Source organism: Myiozetetes cayanensis, unplaced genomic scaffold (assembly GCF_022539395.1).
Source record: "Myiozetetes cayanensis isolate MyiCay16 unplaced genomic scaffold, myiCay2020 scf5-8, whole genome shotgun sequence".
NCBI lineage: Eukaryota > Metazoa > Chordata > Aves > Passeriformes > Tyrannidae > Myiozetetes > Myiozetetes cayanensis.
The window spans coordinates 169,113-188,286 of record NW_026087742.1 but is presented as its reverse complement, the minus strand read 5'-3'; the positions used below and the strand labels follow the sequence as shown (position 1 = coordinate 188,286).

General features: G+C 50.3%; 1 protein-coding gene across 1 annotated transcript in view; it reads left to right on the top strand.

Moving 5' to 3' along the window:
* Positions 1 to 17,559, top strand: part of CLPB (caseinolytic mitochondrial matrix peptidase chaperone subunit B) — a 52,838-nt gene extending 35,279 nt beyond the window's left edge. Inside the window, exons 8-16 of the mRNA XM_050334096.1 lie at positions 5,552 to 5,629; positions 6,800 to 6,855; positions 9,216 to 9,260; positions 10,709 to 10,870; positions 11,810 to 11,966; positions 14,833 to 14,906; positions 15,404 to 15,523; positions 15,968 to 16,072; positions 16,850 to 17,559. Coding sequence (XP_050190053.1) covers positions 5,552 to 5,629; positions 6,800 to 6,855; positions 9,216 to 9,260; positions 10,709 to 10,870; positions 11,810 to 11,966; positions 14,833 to 14,906; positions 15,404 to 15,523; positions 15,968 to 16,072; positions 16,850 to 17,086 — 1,034 coding nt within the window. The 3' untranslated portion in view covers positions 17,087 to 17,559. The remainder of the gene's footprint in view (positions 1 to 5,551; positions 5,630 to 6,799; positions 6,856 to 9,215; positions 9,261 to 10,708; positions 10,871 to 11,809; positions 11,967 to 14,832; positions 14,907 to 15,403; positions 15,524 to 15,967; positions 16,073 to 16,849) is intronic.
* The last annotated feature ends 1,615 nt before the right edge of the window (positions 17,560 to 19,174 follow it).

The following is a 19,174-nucleotide window of genomic DNA, read 5'->3' as shown; positions in this document are numbered from 1 at the left end:
CCCCCTGAGCAGCTGTAGATGTGTGGTTCGCCTTAACAAAATCCCCAAAACAAATTGAAAAATTAAATATTCCATCTCCTGACATCAGAAACAGGCAGGTCGTTGCTGCCATCCTAGGAGCTGCTGGGATACTCCAACCAGTACATGTAGATGAGCAGCTTGGGATTGTGTTTCCAGGCACTTCCATAAGTGATTGTGCTCTGGATCTGGTTGGGCTCATTTGCCTTTTCACTGGAAGATGCAAAAGCAGGAGGGATCAGCAGCATCTCCTCTCTGAGGTTATAAACCAAAAGAGGCATTTTTTCCAAGTGCATCTATGTGTATTTTTGGGGGGTCTAATATCCTAAATATTATGCTAGGGAAAGAATACCTCTTTTATATGGAGACACCATGTTTGCAGTCAGTGCTCACTTAGAGGTAGGGGAGTTCAAACTCACCATTTCCCACTTTCAGGGGAAATAACCTTTAGGATTGAAACAGTCTGTTCCAGCTCTTCCTGAAGTTGAATAAGGAGGGAGGAAGGAAAAGTGTTGGGTTTTTTTAGGGATTCTTGAAGAAAGGGTAGTGCAGAAAAATCTACTTTGTAATGAGAAAATTCCCAATTTTGAGCAGCTATAATGTTGAAATGAGCTGACATTTCAAAGCTGTAGGAATATAGATGAACAGGAATATATCCTGCTCTGCTCCAAGGGAAACCTGTGTTATTTTGGACAAAATAGGATCATTTATGAGGGCTGTTTTTTGGTGTACGTTGTTGCCTGCAGGTCAGGTCAAACTTTGCAAGGACACAGCTTTGGTCTCTTTTGGGATCCCACATCTCTGAGCCGCCCACAGCAGGGCTGGAAGAGTGCTTCCTTGGGAATACTGTGGACCCTGGAGCATCAGTGCAGAGCCTGGATGGAGGCAACGATCCCATGGTGGGTTTGGCCCTGGAGCCTTCACCCCGTGGTACCCCGAGCCCGGATGGGCCAAGGAGCCCCACAGAATGAATTGATTTGATAAATGGACATTTATTACACTCACAAATTGGCTGAAACCAATTTCGGTCACATCAAGTGCTGATAACTGCTGGAGTATTGATTTGTGTAAAGTAATACAGTGAATTTATCAGCTCAATAGCGGGCTGAAGGGCCTCTCGGAGACACAGGGCTGCAGTCACACTGTTACAGATGGACAAAATAAAGCGAGAGCACGACAGCCACGCCAGGAACAGCTCCAGAGAAGAAGGCCCCAGCGTCATCATTGTCAGCCTCTTGTCTTGGACATTTGGGCTGAATGTCTTAATGAGATTTCAACACATCAGTGTGACCTCCCTCCTGGTATTTATTTAATTATTTATTTGTTTCTACCAGAAGGAAGGAAGGGGATAGCTTTCCCAGAGGCAGAGTGTGGATTTCATACGTGGGTGACAGTAAAGACCAGTCAGTGTGGCCAGCAGCTGCTTTGGGAGTGCAGACTTTGAGGAGAGCAGTGTTCCTGTAGCTTACCTAGCTGAGGTTTTTGTTCTTGGAACTGGCACTGATCTGCTCTGGCCTGGGATGAGATCTTTGTTCCTCTTGCTGAACTCCACAGTGGCCAGCCTGGGAGACCGTTCTCCAGCCGTGGCAGCAGGACCTGAGGAGTGATGGTCCCTTCCTTGGGGACGTGCAGAGTTTTTCAGCTCTTCCAAACCTCAAGAGTGCTGTGTGCTGGAATAGCTCATCATTTTAAAGCTGCTTGTAAAAGAGGGTTTACACCTCATCACTCTGTTGATCTGACTAACCTGCTGACTAGTGATCATGGAATGGTTTGGGTTTGGAGGGACCTTAAAGTTCATCTCATTCCACTGCCCTGCCATGGGCAGGGACACCTTCCACTAGCCCAGGTTGCTCCAAGCCCTGTCCAACATAGCCTTGAACACTTCCAGGGGTGGGGCAGCCACAGCTTCTCTGGGCAACCTGTGCCAGGGCTTCACCACCCTGACAGGGAAGAATTTCTTTCTAAATCCTATGCTCAGCACCTTCCAATAGGGATCACATGCTGACTCTCAAGCTCTAACTTTATGGTAGTTTTTTTATGGGGTGCTTTATATCTCTGGAGTTGCTCTGAGCATTTATCCATAAACTCTGGCATCCTGCTGCAGAGGGGAAGGAAAGAAGGCAGCACTTAACCCTGCTGCCTTCGGACCCCAAACGTGCTGACCCCTTGAGTGGTCACTCCATGCCCTGAAGCAGAAGTTTATTACCTTTATTACTGTTATTATCTTAGCTGAGATGGCTGCAGGAATTATCAGGAAACGTGTTATTCCCCATCAGTTTTTATAAAACATCCCCACTCCGGGTTTTGACCTCCTGTTCGCTACCGTAAAGGGCTGGGAAGGAGCACACGCAGCACTGGGAAGGGCACACAGAGGGATGCAGCATAGACCCTCCTCTGTACCCCAATGCCAGTGGCAGAGCATTTCCTCCTCTTCATCCTCCTGCGGTGGCTGTTCTGGGGGGTGACATAGCCAGTGAGCAGCTGGAGGGCAGGGTGGGATTCCCACCAGGCTTTGCCCTGGATTTCAGACAGAACCATATCACCGACTGCAGCCAGGCTGATCCACTGTGCTGAGGTGCCCGGCCAAGGGTGAGATGGAGCCAGGCACCGGCCTGTGCTGCCTCTGGCTCTATGCCCAGCTAATTAAGCCTTGACAGGAGTCAGGACTCATTAGCGGGGCCAAGGGGACGGGTAATGCATCTGATTGTGTCCGGGCATGGAATGGCAAATCCTGACGGCACTGGGGTCAACTAAATGCACAGTCCTAGTGCTCAGTCCCATTTCCATGGGAGCTGGAACTGATGGTTTTTAAGATCTCTACATGCCCTAGATTTAAGGTTAATTCAGGCTTTTTTGGGAATTTGAGCAGCAATGCAAACCTTCACCTTCATACTGAGCTACCACTACCTTTTGGGAAGTCCTCCTGTCTTTCCCTGCAGACTCAGCAGGGATTAGGGATTCAGTCCCACTCTCTTCCTAAGTGGCTGCAGTTGTTAATCACCCTCATTATTAAAACTATTGTGCTTTATTTCTAGTTTGATCCTCTTGCTCTAGCCCCTGGAGCACCTTAATTTTCTCTGTAGCTGAGAGAGTTCGGTGCCTTCGTGTGATGATCCTTAATGACTGTAGTCAGGTCACTCCTCACACCCCTCCTACTTAACCTCAGGTCATTGATTTGTTCTTACAGTGAGGTTTTGCTCTTGTTCTCCTAATCCTCACTGAATCTGATGACTCCCACCCTCCCTGGGTCTCCTGGAATACAAACATGGGCTCCAAGGAGCTTGTTTTCATGCAGGTTTTGCGGCTCCTAATTCCCATTAGACTTCTCCACCCAGCCATACAATCCAGCCGCTGGAGTATCTCACTGGAGCTGCTGCTGTTTAACATCTTCCCAGCATGCCCCTGCTGGCAGAGGCAGTATTTTGCTGTCCGGCTGTAGGCTGTATCATTCCACTTTTTTTTATATGCAAAATGAAAGTATTGTTTAAGTATTTTTATGTGCAAATCTTTTTACGTGCAAAATTGAACTATTTATTCAGTATTTCCCATGTCAGTTTACCCTCTTGGCGGAGCCCCTGGTGGTCTAGTGGTAAGGGCGCCGCGCTGTCACCGCGGAGACCCGGGTTCGATTCCCGGTCAGGGCCACTCCCGGGCAGGTGGAGCTCGTTAACCCTTAAAAAGGCAACCCATCTACGTCCTAAGGACCTCACTGCCACCGTCCAAGCTCGCTTGGCCCCGGCAGATGAACCTTAGGATTAAAGGGTGGGCTCAGTTCCGCGCACACTGTGTCTCACCTAAAAAATCCAATGCGCAGGCTGGAAGGTGTAAAGACCTTCCCCAGATCTTCGCTCGCAAAGACTGGCCATTATTATATATATTATTATTACCCTCTTGGCATGCAATGCCTAGGATGCCTTTTCTTAGGTATCTTTTATTTTCCTCTACCACACCAAATAAAGGCTTTTAGGGACTGACTTTGAGGTTGAATTTCAGAATTCACCAATTTTAAATGTTACTCTCATGCTCATGCCAGCTCCAGGAAGAAAACAAATCCACAGCTCCCTGTGGAGCCTGCTAATGCCTCATTCCAGGGAGACATGGGGCTGAGGGACAGGGAGAGAGGCTGGGTCCCAGGATAGCAGCCAGAAGGAATGGGGGAACTGTGGTGTGAGGGTGACAGTCACAAAGGGAAGTGCATTTATTCTTTCTTGTCTTTATTCCTGCTTTTGCTATGGACAACACTGAAAGGTAACAGAGGCCGAGCTTTGCCATGGCCATCTGCATCAGCATTCCAAGAGTTTTAGTCCAAAACTGTGGTCAAGCTAGAGCTCTCCCAGTGCTTTCCCTCTGCTCATCTCACCTCCTGTGCAGCTATTTTGCCCCGTTACTTTCAAAATCCTGTCGGTTATAATTTTTTGATGTCTTGCCCTTTTCATGACCTACTTCCTAATGTGCCACATCTTGCGTCTAGCTGGATCCAGCAGTGCTGTGCACCAGTCGTGGGACCTTGCTGTTATTCCTTACTCTGTACAGTGTATGTTCTCTCTTATAAAACACCTTGCAACATTCCATAGGGCAGGAATAACTCTATGTAAGAGCTGTAATACAGACTGAATTTAAATACTGTGGATAAAGCGGAAAGGCTGGGATGTCATTTGATCTCCCAGGTTGGACTAGGAACTGGTCTGATCCAGGTCAACTGCTGCAGAGCCCAGATACAGACAGAAGAGGATTAGATTTGATCTTTTGGCCTCAAATGCGGTTCCTCTTCCTCCAGCTAAGCCCAGTACAGTGATGTTGCTGGTTTGGTGAACACTCTTACAGAGCCTGGGGCTGCTCGGGGGACTGAAAAGCACCTTGGGGAGCTGTGGACCCGCATGAGGGTAGAAGCCATCACCCACACTGAACAGCAGATCCATGCCTGTTGTGAGGAAGGACTGTGCTGGTTGGACTGGGAGTTTTGGAGAGGATCAGGGCTCTTACCTTCTGTAAAATTTTCCACTGGTATGTCACCCAGGATGCACTTGGATGCTGCTCTCCAGGGAGGCACAGCAATAATCACCAGTCCTTTCCCAATCCTTGCACCAGTTCAAAGTGTTGATGACCTTCAACCACCTCCCTCTTCCCATTCCATGCCAGAAATAACCCATAAACCTCTTCAAACCTGCTTTTTTTTCTCAGAGAAAGGTTGCACTTGGGAGCTGGCAAGGCAACATGCCTCTCCATCGCTCCGTCCATCCATCCATCCTTGTCCCCCCTCCCTTCTGTCTCCCTGGCAACGCTGAGTGCACATCCTGGAAAACTTTATCCGAAATCTGCTCTGGGCAGCTTTCCAAATCCATGCTAACCTTATTAGGTATCTCTGGGGCCTTGGCTGGCTAATCAAATTAGAGAGCACTAATGGCAGGGAGGACTGGGAGTGGGTAGAGAGCAGTAAAACATAGTGTATACTTAGTGATAATTACACTTGCTTTGTGACATTGATTTATATGCCTCCCCCCCTCTTTTTTGTTTTCATTGTCTTCAAATGCAGCTATTCGGAGGAAGGAAAATGGCTGGTATGATGAGGAGCACCCGCTGGTCTTTCTTTTCTTGGGATCATCTGGAATAGGTAACGTTTGGGTTGTGGTGAGGGGGACAGAGAGCCCTGAGGAGAGGGAGTGGGAGCTGCAGCAGGGCCGCAGGGTCTTCATGAAATACCCCTTAAAATCACTGTCATCCTTCCACCTTGTCACCCATCATCCCACAGGGTGGGATGTCTGTCCAGCCAGACACCAGCACACACGGCCACATCCAGCCTCAGGCAGAGTTATACCAGGAGACAATCCACCCTCCTAGTCTCTAAGAGGGGCAGCTTGAAAGTGTTAACAGCTTACCAGAGGGAACCCCTCTATTCCAGTGGGAGTGGTGGGGTAATAGTGGAAATTTGCTGCCTGCAAACTGAATCTCTGCTTGTCTTGCTCCTGTGGGCACAGATTGCTTTGGAACAACAGGATTTTATTGACACCAATAGGATTTGTCCTCCAGCACAATCAAATGCCACATGACAGCTGATCAGTTCATGAAATGATCCAAATGACTTTTAGCCGAGCAAAAAAATCCCCAACATAACAGCTTCAGAGTAACTGAGCTGTGACATTTGGAACAACCTCAGGGCTTCTCCCACCTCTGCTGCCTCCACAGGGCTTGGGAAGGTGCTGATGCACCAGTGCTGGAGGGGTTAAGGGGCACAGGCAAAACCAGGCTCTTGCTGCAGAGCAGTGCCAGGCCAAGCATTAACTCCAAATGAGCTGCTATAAAGCTGTATAAAAAAAGGATAAAAGTTTTTGATACTTCGTTGCCCTGCTTACAGCAGGTCTGAAGGCTCAGAGATGTAAATTGTTGGGTCTTCCACTCTCATGGCTTTCCATGGGGTCTTTTATCCCCTTCCTTTCTTTATCATCTTTCTTTCTTCCTTCCTTCTTTCCCTACTTTCTTTCATTTTCTCCACATCTTTTTGAGGGAAGAAAATCAGGAGCTCTGTGCCCATCCTTTGAGAATGAATTAAAGCTGAAGCAGCCAGTGCAGAGATGCCATTTTCCTAGTGCACTGCTTCACCCTACCCAGGCCAGGAACCCAGTAGAGTGATCCCAGAGATAAAACAGCATTACCTGCTTCCCGAGAAAAATAAATGTATTGGTTGCAGGAGGTTCCAGCCCTGGTGCTAGCAGAGCTGATGGATAGGACAGAGGATGGATAGACTTGGTTTAACGTGAGTCTTTTCTTTCCGTCTCTGCAACAGGTAAAACGGAGCTGGCCAAGCAAACAGCCAAGTACATCCACAAGGATGTCAAAAAGGTAATGGCTCGTCCCAGCTTCTGTGCTGTCAGTAAAGGCCCAGGGGCAGCTCATCGGGGGGGTTCGTTGTCTGGCTCTGCTGCCCTGAGAAAGGGCTTCTGCTGCACTAAATGTGACCTGTGAAGGTCATGGAGCATCTCTTTGGCCTCTTCTGGACTTGCTCCAGCAGATCCGTGTCCTTCTGATGTCAGGATCCCAGAGCTGGAGGCAGCACTGCAGGTGGGATTTCACCAGAGCAGAGAAGAGGGGCAGAATCCCCACCTCACCCTACTGCCCCTGCTGTGGGATCAGCCCAGGACATGAGTGTCCCTGTCTGTGTCACCAGGATATTTAAATTGTAAAAATTCAAATGGATTTAACATTACTTTTTCTCCCTGTTGGATCTTGCTCTCATTTTGACATCCTGTGTTGTGAACATTTTTTTTTGCCTCTATTACTGATATCACTGTAAATTGTTAGATGGATACAATTCTAGAAATCTGTTTTCCATGTCCCCAGCTCTACCACTTGTCACATCATGCTGGTATGGACTGTGGCAATGGGACATTGATTTCCTACTCAGGATTTTAAGTGATGAAATGTTTGGTATCCAGAAGCTGTTTGGGTGATTTAGTTTGTTGCCCAGTGGGTAGTTTTGGGGGAAGATGGGTTGGAATTATTTCATGGAGATGGTGACTTTGCAGGAGGACACTTTAGCGATTGTCTGAATTTTTAAGACACAAAACACTTAAAGTTGAGCTTCTCAGTTCCACTGCAATCTTCCATTCCATTCCATTCTTTCTATTCTATTCCATTCTGTTCAAATCCATTCCATTCCAATCTTCTATTCCCCTCCCTTCCATTTCAGTCTTCTATTCCGTTCTATTACGTTCTGTTCTGTTCTGTTCTGTTCTATTCTATTCTATTCTATTCTATTCCGTTCCGTTCCATTCCATTCCATTCTATTCTGTCCTATTCCATTCCGTCCCATCCCAGTCTTCTGTTCCATTCCTTTCCATTCTTTCATATTTATTCCGTTCTGTTCTTTCTATTACATTTGCTGTGGTTTAAACTCAGCTGGAAATTAAACCCCTCTCAGCCGCTTACCTTCCCCCACCCCCTCCAGTGAGAGGGAGACAAAAAGCAGAGATTCCAAGTTGACTAAAGATTGATTTACTTGAAAACACCAATGAGACAAGAAACAAACAGCAACAGGAACAATATTAATAACAGTAGTATTCGGAAGAGAGGGTGATTTACACACAGAAGGGTGCTCGCCACCCTGGCCCAGCTCCACGTGGCCGCTGAGGCAGAGACAAAATGGCAGCCGTTACCACAGCCAGCGCCGTGGGGCCTCCCAACACAAAGGAGAGAATGGCGCACGTGGAACTGCTCGGTGCCTGGCCAGGCATCCAGTGGGTAAACAGCTGAACCCCAGTGTTGTGTTAATAAATCTGGCTTTTACTGGTAATGAACCAGTTCAGCTGTTGGTGCCCTGACGAGGGGTGAGAGGGGCCGTACTCCCCACAGGCAGTGGTGAGGGGCAGCAGTTCACAGGCACTGAGGGATTAAAAATGGAAAACCTGGAACTGTCCCATTTTCATCCTGCAAGACAGATTCAGTTTTATCCATCTTGCTCTGCTGCAGGCAGTGTGTAGGTGTTTAAATATTTTACAAGGAAATTGCTGCATGGGAATATTTTGCCCAGAGAAGCTATGACTGCCCCATCCCTGGAAGTGTTCAAAACCAGGTTGGATGGGACTTTGTGCCACCTGGTCTAGTGGAAGGTGTCCCTACTCATGGCAGGAAGGTTGGAATGGGATGGTCCTACAGTCCCTTCCAACCCAAAGCATTCTATGAATCTGTGATTTTCCCAAGTAACAAATGACAGGACTAGAGAAAACGGCCTCAAGTTGCACCATGGAAGATTTAGGTTGGATATTGGCAAAATTTCTTCCCTGAAAGGAGGTCTTTCCCTTTCCCCTTCCCCTTCCCTTTCTCTTTCTCCTTCCCCTTCCCATTCCTCCTCCCTTCCCTTTCCCTCCCTTCTAGGAGCTGGATTACAGCTCCAAGACCAGGACATTCAGTACCTGCAGTGAATCATCAGCTTTTCAAATGCAAAATGGAAACTTGAGTGGGAGCTTTGTAAATTCTTTAACAATATTCTTTGTTTCAGATGATCATGCACAAGCCCAGTTCACCTCAGCTGTATGGTTTTCACTGGATTTTTGTAGAAGGGTGTTGCATTCTTCTTGTGATTGATTTCTAAAAAGTTGAACCACAAGAATATCCATTTTGTGTAGAAAGTTTCAACACCATCAGTTTTGCTCCAGCTCTGGCAGTGAGCAGGTTGATCAAATCTCATCTTAAGTCTCTTGCAGGGTTTCATCAGACTGGACATGTCAGAGTTCCAGGAGAGGCACGAGGTCAGTAAATGGGCCGGGAGAGGGGTGGAGAGCAGCTTTGAGTTTAATCCAGAAAAAATGGGCATTTTGGAGTGTCAAAGGAGAAGCATGACAGAGTCACAGGAATTGCCCTGAGTTGTGCATTAAATTGCAATTAAATTGCAGAAAGCAACTTTAATTGAGTGTCGTGGTTCAGGAATAGTGCTCCTCAGTTTAGTGCTGCCCCTGAGAATTTACAAACCAGGCTGTCGCTCACTCGCTCAAGGAGCAGGGAAAGCGTTAACAGTATGTGTCCAGCGCTGTGGGTTCTGTGTGTGAGGTCGACCCCTGGGGAGAAAGCAGTTGAGAAGAGACTGGAATCCAGAGGATCATCTTGTGCATGAAAACCTGCGGCCACATGCTGTTCATCACCCGCCCACACCCAGACAGTCACCCAAAGCCCCTTGTCCCCAAAACCTTGCCAAGTGCGGGATCACTGCCTCAGCCTGCTTCTATGGAGGAAAGGGGGAGAATCCAGCAGAATACAGGATCGTGGTGCCAAGTCCACCCCTCCTATCACACCTGCCCAATTCTGGTGCTGCAGGAGAGGTGGAATATCCCACCAGGGTCATCTGTGGAGCTGAGGGTGTCCCAAATCCCTTTGGAGGGCTCTGTCTCCCCAAAAAGCAGCAAGGTCCTAGTAATGAGAGTGGTGAAACACTGGTTACCCAGAGAAGCTGTGACTGCCCTGTCCTGGAAGTGTCCAAGGCCAGGTTGGATGGGGCTTGGAGCAATGTGGGATAGCAGAAGGTGTCCCTGCACATGGCAGGGGGTTGGAACTGGATGAGCTTTAAGGTCCTTTCCAACCCAAACCATTCCATGATTCTGTGATAACATACTGTGACTCTGGATAACCCACAGACCTGGGTTGCTGTAAGATGCACCAAGCTGTGTGTCAAAAATGGTCATTTTATCCAAAACATTTCTGTTGTCAGAAATATTCTTCTGTATAACCTTCTAAATTTTTAAACCTGGTTTAAAAAAACACTGTGTCAAGAAGTGGTGGCATAAGAAAATTATTTTACTTGTGGCCTCTTACCAAGCTTTTTCTTCACCTGAGCCACCTGCTACTCATAATCCTTTGAAATCTTGTTCTTAAAAAGGCCAAAAGGGGTGAAAACAGGTCTTAGACATCTGGGACAGGTTTCTCAGACCCTGCATAGCAAAGCAGGGATGGTGCCTTCCCTCCTGCCCATTCCTGCTCCTTGAGTTGGTTCAAGGTCCGGGCAGTGTAATTGCACAATCTTTATTTTGCCTAATTGTTGCTTATTAAGCTGATTTTGGGATACCTGGGATGTGATAGGTGTCACAAAGAATACAGAACTTGATTTATCAGCAGTAAAGAGCAGTGGCTGCCTGCCAAGCTACCAGGAGGGCTTCATTCCCAGTGTCCATGGATTGACCTTCATCTCTCCGTTCCTTCCTCCTAGGTGGCAAAGTTCATCGGCTCGCCACCTGGATACGTGGGCCATGAAGAGGGTGGGCAGCTCACCAAAAAGCTGAGGCAGTGCCCAAATGCTGTGGTCCTCTTTGACGAGGTGGACAAAGCCCACCCAGATGTGCTCACCATCATGCTGCAGCTGTTTGATGAGGTAAAGCTGCACTTCGGGCTTAGAGTCAGAACAAGGAACGTGCAGAGGGTGACAGTGAGGGGTGCAAGGGATGGCGGATGGAGGAGTCAAAGAGTCATTGAATCACAGGATGGCTTGGGTTGGAAGGGGCCTTAAAGTTCACCTCGTTCCATCACCCTGCCATGGGCAGGGACACCTTCCACTAGAACAGGCTGCTCCAAGCCCCATCCATCCTGGCCTTGGACACTTCCAGGGATCCAGGGGCAGCCACAGATACTCTGAGCAACCTGTGCCAGGGCCTCACCAGCCTCACAGGGAACACTTTCTTCCCAATATCCCATCTAATCCTACTCTCTGTCAGTTTGAAGCCATTCCCTCTTGTCCTGTCCCTCCACGCCCTTTTCCAAAGTCCCTTTCCAGCTCTCTTGAGGTCCTGGTCTGTCCTCAGAGGCCACCAAACTCCAGAGCAACATGCTGGAAGGTTTTGGAGGGCTTTTTTGTTTTTCTTTTAAGAATTAATAGCATCATTTTTCTTGCATAGATCATCACAGCAGCAGCTCAATGTGAAATCAATTCCTGTACCAGGCACTTGACAGGGCAATAACCCAAATGTTAATCTCAAGCACCAGACAAGGATTTGTGTCATTGTGCAGGATCTCTGCTGCTGGAGATGGATCTAGGAAAGAAACAGCCTGGGGAGATGCTACTTTTTTCCTTATTCTCCTCTCTTTTTTATTTTATTAATCAAGAGCACCAATACTTTGGAAAAGTTCCTGGATCAGTTTGGGGGGCTGAGGGGTGATGCCACCGTGGTGCTGGGCAGCTGTGGTTTGCCAGGCAATCCCACAGGGATGAGGGACACTCTGGGGAAAGACAAGGCCCATGTTCTTTCTCCTGGGATTTTGACCATGTCCTGTGGCACCTGCTGACACTGCTCACATCATCTCACTGTTGTTGCAGGGCAGGCTGACAGATGGAAAGGGGAAGACCATTGACTGCAAGGATGCCATCTTCATCATGACCTCCAACGTGGCCAGCGAGGAGATTGCACAGCATGCTCTGCAGCTCCGGCAAGAGGCCATGGAGATGAGCAAGAAAAGGATTGTGGAAAACTTAGGTACTGGAATTTCAATGTCCTTTTCCAAATCCCTAAAGAATCTCCCTCCTTCCTAATATGACTTCATTTGACACCAGTTTGAGCATCACTCTTCAGGGGGCACACTCAGACTCTTCAGTCCCCTCTCCACTGGTCCACATGACTTGGGAATGCTCCTCTGCCAGGAATTCATGGAATCACAGAATGGTTTGGGTTAGTAGGGACTTTAAAGTTCATCTCGTTCCAACCCCCTGCTGTGGGCAGGAACACCTTTCACTAGACCAAGTTGCTCCAAGCCTCATCCAGCCTGGCCTGAAACACTTCCAGAGAAGTGAGCACAGGATAAGGAAGGCTGAGAGGTTGGACAGAGCCTTCTCCGAAGATGTGATCTCCCTCTGAGGGATGGAATCTCAAATAATGAGGATTCCAGAGCAAATGGATTGGATCTGGATGGTCTTTAAGGTCCCTCTCAACCCAAACCCTTCAGGGATTTCATGATTCCCTTAATCTCCTCACACTTCCCTTTCTTTTGAGACCCTTCCAAATGCTTCCTGGAAAAGGCTGTTTCTGGTTCATATTAAAGAGGAAAAGTTTTGTTTCCTCACAGTCCTTCCCAAAAGGACTAAGCTTAATCAATTTTACTTCCCTGTGAAATGGGAACCCTGACCTCACATATTAGGCTCCTGGAGAAAAACTTCCCAAAATGTGAATTAGGTAATAAAGGGGGAATTGAGGAGAGCAAAGACAGGCTCTGAGATTGGAACTGAACAACTCGATGTGCAACATCCAGTGCCTTTGCTGATAACTCCAAGGGTGGACAGATGGATGGTGATTCCAGCACCTGGAATCACCTTCTAACCAGTGTTTGTCACATGGAGAAGAGGGAAAACCAATCTCCATCAGTTGCTTCCATGCCTATGGATAACCAGGCAGCCCTGGATGGTGACTATATCCCTTCTTTTCTCATCAACCTTAGAAAACTTACAATTTATGATCTTAAATGTCTGGACACCACATCTTCCTCAGGGTATCCGTCAGCCTCTGCCAGCACAGATACACCGTATTCCTGCATCGGTTCTACAGGAGTGGGAAAAAACATTGGATTTTGGCACCAAATCTATTTTCCAGCTCCTTTCTCCTTGTCTCTTCCTTTCTCTTTGGAGAAGTGGCTTCCGACACTGACTTAATTCAGAATCTTTAAACTTCAATCAGGCTGGGGAAAGGACAGAGCACATCGGCAACTGAACTTTCCAGAATAACATTTGAAAATGCCAAATGTTTCCTTGCTCAATGAGGAGAGCATTGAATTTTAATTTCTGGGACTGTACAGCTGTAGCAGGAGTGGAGCTGGGAAAGGCTTTTGGGCACAGCAGCTGCCCTCAATTGGGTTTGAGGGAGCTCCCACTCATTTCCCGAACTCTCAGCATGGAGATGTGGTGGCAGGAGATCACTCTAAATGCCTGATGGACAGATAAATGGGAAGATAAAGGGAAGGAGCTGCTTCCCCAGTGACTCCGCATCCACCAGTGGCAGCAGCAGATACTACACGAAGGGAAATGTGAATGCTGGTGGCAGCACTGGCTCCTCTGCCTTCCCCAGCTCTCCTCTGCCAAAACACTGGGATGGACCTCATGGCATCCCTGCCCGTGGCAGAGGGGTTGGAACTGGATGAGGGGATTCCAGAGTGCCCGGCACTATTTTGAGCATTAGGGAGGACCTCCTAACTCCCTACAAGTGCCTGAACTGAGATTGTAGCCAAGTGGGCATCGGTCGCTTCTCCCAGGTAACAAGTGTCAAGACAATAGAAAATGGTCTCAATTTGTGCCAGGCGAGATTCTGATTGGATATTGGGAAAATTTCTTCCCCAACCCTGGCACAGCTGCCCAGAGCAGTGATGGGGTCACCATTCCTGGAGGCATTTAAACACCACATAGATGTGGCACTTGGGAACATGGTTTAGTAGGGGGCTTTGCAGTAGTGGGGGAATGACTGGATTCGATGGTCTCAGAGGGTTTTTCCAACCTAAACAGTTTCTGTCAGCACTGGATATGGTCCAGTGGAGCCTGAGAACCCCTCCTGCCGGTGCTGGTGAGGGGCAGTGATCTGCACCAAGACTGAAAAGCTAGAATGGGCTCCCAGAAACCAGCGTGGGTCTCTCTCCCCTCCCCTGCCCTGCCTGTCAGGATCCCATCCAGAGCACAGGGATGTCCCTGTGAGCATCCTTGTGTTGAACAGCACATGGAGCTGAATGGGTGCAGAATGAGTGAAACTGTGAGAAGAGCCGGGGTGATGAAGACAAAGAGGAAGGTGGCCTTGAAAGGCAGACAGGTGACCCTGCAGCCGAGTATCCAGAGTGGCTGGGAGCCAGGATTCAGGAGCAGCCAGACCCTGGCTCCATCTGCAGTCAGCAGAGGGAAGTAGAGGTCAGCCAGAGCGGTGCCACAGACACCCTGAACATGAGTTTGGTGTTTGCTGGGGAGACCAGGGACTGCTCTGTGCTGGCAGAGCAGCCCCAGGGGGCCAGCGTGCTGTGTGTATCAGGTCATCGGTGGCCATGGAGCCTGAGTGGGCACTCCAGCTGCCCAAAACCTCCAGGAGCAGCTTCTGGAGGCACAGGGCTGCAGTAAAGGCAGAGCCAGGGCTCTTCAAGGGAGTCATGTCAGCACAGGGTGTTCCTCTGGGGCAGCACATGACACCCAGAACTGCTGTCTGCAGTGCCAAGTGCAGGAACACTCCACTGCCAAACCAAACTGCTGGCACATGTGGAGGTCCCAGGTCTTTCCTGCAGCAACCCCCTGGCCCACCTCCCCCTCAGTTCTAGCTTGTCCAGAGAGGAAGACGCTGTCCCACTGTTCCCACTGACACCTCATGTCCCCCTCTCTTGCAGAGGATGTCCACATGACTGACAAGATCACCATCTCCAAGCAGTTCAAGGAAAAGGTTATTCGCCCCATTTTGAAGGTAAGGATGGTGTTTTCATGGATCATGTTTCAGGTGTCCTGAGCTTTGGTCCCAGTTTCCCTCCCTGAGATATCCATATTCCTCCCCCAGCTGCGAGAGAAGGGATGTGACTTCACTAGAAATGATGGAGGGACCTTTCAGCAAGGTCAGAGCCCAGCAAAAATAAATTACAGCTGCTTTTTGGAGCAGAGCCATGATGTGGGATAGGAAAGGGACATGGGACAGGAAGTACTGTGGTGCAGTTTGGGGGTTCTCTGTTCTTCCAAGGTCAGGAAAACCTGACTGCAGCAGCATCCCAGTGACCTTCAGTTTCTTTAAGATATTTCTGCAGCACCTCAGGGTGCTGTCCAGCTCCATGGCATGGGATCAGATGGATGCTGGGAGCTGTGGGAGCTCAGGTAATCCCCAGGGAGCTCATTCTGCAGTGCCACTGTTACTGCTGTCCCCATCGGGGTCACCAGCTCTGTCCCTGCTGACCTCCCCCCTTGTCCCTGCAGGCTCACTTCAGACGGGATGAATTCCTGGGGAGGATCAATGAAATTGTGTATTTTCTGCCTTTTTGCCACTCGGAGCTCATCCAGCTGGTCAACAAGGAGCTCAGCTTTTGGGCCAAAAAGGTAAAAACTCTTCAGTGGCTTTAAAGGGGACTTCTCAAAGTAACTCTGGAGGAAATCAGTGCTAGAACCTCCGCCCTGGGATGAACACAATGATGTGTCTCTTTACCATCATCTTACATGCTGTTGAACTTTGGGTACTGGGAAGGGTCAGGACCTCTGGGGGCAGCAGGGACAGTTCCTACTGGGCTGGGGTAAGGGGAGCTCTGAGCCGTCTTCAGAAATGTTGTCTATCTGATTGGTCTTTGCATATCTGAGCTCTCCAGGGGCTAACTGGTATTTGAGGGACCCTTTGCTGCCATGGGCCTGGCCTAATGGAGCTCTACCATTCCCAGGGACTCTGGGCACCCCACCATGGCATCCCCATTGCTCAAGGAGTGGGGTGCCAGGCTTGCTGGGAGGCATCCATAACTCTTCCTCCTCTTCCTCCTCTTCCTCACCCGGCAGGCCAAGGCAAGGCACAACATCACTCTGCTGTGGGACAGGGAGGTCATGGACGTGCTGGCCGATGGCTACAACCTGCACTACGGCGCCCGCTCCATCAAACACGAGGTGAAGACAAGGGGGCACTTGGGGTGAACTCCACAGTGTCACATCCAGCCCCACTGCCCAGGGGGAGCCAGGAGGGTTGGAAAGACATCAAAAGAGACTGGGATCTCCTGGAGCAAGTCCAGAGGATGTCATGGAGACACTCCTTGGGCTGGAGCTCCTCTGCTCTGGAGCCAGGCTGGGAGAGCTGGGGGTGTTCACCTGGAGAAGAGAAGGCTCCAGGGAGACCTGAGAGCCCTTTCCAGGGCCTAAAGGGGCTCCAGGAGAGCTGGAGAGGGACTTGGGACAAGGGCCTGGAGGGCAGGACAAAGGGGAATGGCTTCAAACTGACAGTAGATTTAGATTGAGTATTGAGAAAGAATTGCTGGCTGGGAGAGTGGTGAGGCCCTGGCACAGATTGCCCAGAGAAGCTGTGACTGCCCCTGGATCCCTGGAAGTGTCCAAGGCCAGGTTGGATGGGGCTTGGAGCAACCTGTTCTAGTGGAAGGTGTCCCTGCCCAGGACAGTGGTGGGGTGAAATGGGATGAGCTTTAAAAAGTCCTTTCCAATCCAAACCATTCCATGATTCCATGACTGTGTGGATCTCCTCCTCCTCATATCAGGGGAGATGTCTGTGGTCTCAGGGAGGAAGCAGCACAGCCACACTCCAGAGACAGGGAATAAGTGGGATGGAGGAGGAGGTTCCATGATCCTGCACTGCCCAAGGGTGGGATGGAGCTGCCTGGCTCTGTGAGAGGCTTCCCACAGGGTTTTCCTATCGGGATATGGTCTGTCCCTCAGGTGGAGCGTCGCGTGGTGAACCAGCTGGCAGCCGCCTACGAGCAGGACTTGCTGCCACACGGCTGCACTCTCAGGATCACTGTGGAGGACTCAGACAAGCAGCTGCTGAAAACCACAGATAGCACAGAAAAATCCAAGGTGCCAACCCTGAGGCTGGAGATCGTGGAGGACAGCAAGGCCCGAAAACTGGAAATCCAGGCACCGCTGAACCCCGAAAACATTACTTACTTCTTGTAGGCAGCACTGGGCATTCCCGGCAGCAATAAAATACCCCAAGAGTCGGAGTGAACGGTGTCGGAAAGTGCAGAGCCACAGTCCTGCCACCATCAGGCACAGACACGGACATGGACACGGGCACAGCACGGGCACAGACACAGACACGGGCAGGAGCTGCCTTGGGGTGGGCACCAAGGGCTCTGGGGGTGCAGTTGTGGGTGATAAGGTGCCCTGGTGCCATTAAGGGATGGGTCGGTGGAGGGTCCTAAGGTGTCACAGGGTGTTGGAGCTTTTTAAGGAAAGGGGAAGCAATTGTGGACCATGCAGGAGCCAGGACAGATTTGTCATTCTCATGGGAGGGGGCTCACTGGGATAGCTGGGCTGGCAAGGTGGGCACAGAGACCAAGTGTGAGTTGTAAAAGCCACCAGGCTCCTGCTCTGTATTGTCCCCATTTCTCTTTATTTATGGCAATAAACATGCCATGCACATCTGACCCTCTGTGTGCCCAGAAAGAGAGGCCGTGGGGATCATCCATCTCTATCCCAGGGGACTCCTGTGTCTCCTGCTCATCACCAGAAGCCAGGAACATCACTGGGAGCCAGGAACACCACTGGGAGCTGGGACCATCACTGTCACGTCTCCCCACTCCAGCCAGGTGACGTCCTGGTGCAAAACACTTGCTGAATCTTTTTCTCCTGACCTTCTCCCAGGAAATATTTAATATCTTGGGTGTAACTGAGCTGTCCAGACACAGAGCCCCCCCATGCTGGCTCCTCCAGGGACTACTTGTGGTGGGATAAGGGATATGGTTACCACCAGAGCTACCCCAGCCATGTATTTTGAGGAGTAGAACACGAAATACAGAAATCAACCCCCCCCCAGGATTACTGAGCCCCAAATCACTATCCCTTGGTATGGGAACAGGGATGGATTGGAGGTGGCAGCGAGTTGCCAGGGTCCCCATCGCACCATGACCCCCTGCCCCTGTGTTCCCATGGGGGCTTGGGTTTGGTGCTGGTTCTCATTTTCCAGGGATACAAAGAGGTTTGGTGGGGACTGCTATGAGCCCCCTTCCCATCCCAGAAGCCTTTTCCTGGCTTAATCCTGGGGACTGGAGCAGGATCCCATCCCTGGAGGATTTGGGAGCATCGCCAAGCTCTGCTGGAGCCTCCCAAAGTCAGAACTAACTCCCACAGGTGCACGTGGGTGTGCACTCAGGTGTGCCTGTGTGCGCATGGGAGCACACGGGAGGGCACCGGTGCGTGTGTGTGTGCACTAACATTGCCCGTGTGCAGGGGTGCTCCCTGGGGCCTGCTCTGAGGTGTGGGGGTGTGCACAGGTGTGTGTGCACAGGTGTGCGCAGGCCCATGGGTGGGAGGCGGGGCCACGTGGGCCCTCCCTGACCCTTTGGTTTTCTTGGTGCCAGTGCATGTGAATGGGCTCCCACCACCAGGAGCAGTGCCTGGGAGCACAGGATTTGGAGGGAGAACCACGGGGCTGTGCCAAGGATGTTCAGTTCCCAGCACCCCAGCTCTGTGCTGGCCCTTGTTCGGTCAGGGCGGTGGGTGCTGCCAGCATGGGGGCTCGGGGCACCCCAGAGCATGCTGTCTTTATCCCCAGGAACAACGTGGCAGCACTGCTGGGAGCAGCCATGGAGCTGGGGGACCCACAGGGACCCCCCAGCACTTAACCTGGGGGACTCCACGGGTTGGTGAAGGCTGAGGGTTCTGGGAGAGATGGGGGTGACAGGGTGGATGCTACCACCCCACCCAAGCTGGGGCTAGAGCCTGGGGGACCTGGGGTGTGAACATAGGGGATCCTGTGGTAGAGTCCCATCAGAGGGGATCCCATCAGCATGGAACCTGTTGGAGGGATCCCAGAGGAAGGAATATCCCCATTGGAGAGGTCCCTTTGCAGCGGTCCTATCAGAGGGGATCCCACTGGAGAGAGTCCCATTGCCCCCCACACACAACTCCACAAGGACCCCAACAAGTCCTGGGCACACAGACAGCCCCAAGCCCACAGGCAGCCCCTTAGTGCCTGATGAGATGGAGGGACATGAGTCTCTCCCATCTCCCCCAGTGTGCCCAGCCATCCCCACTGCCAGT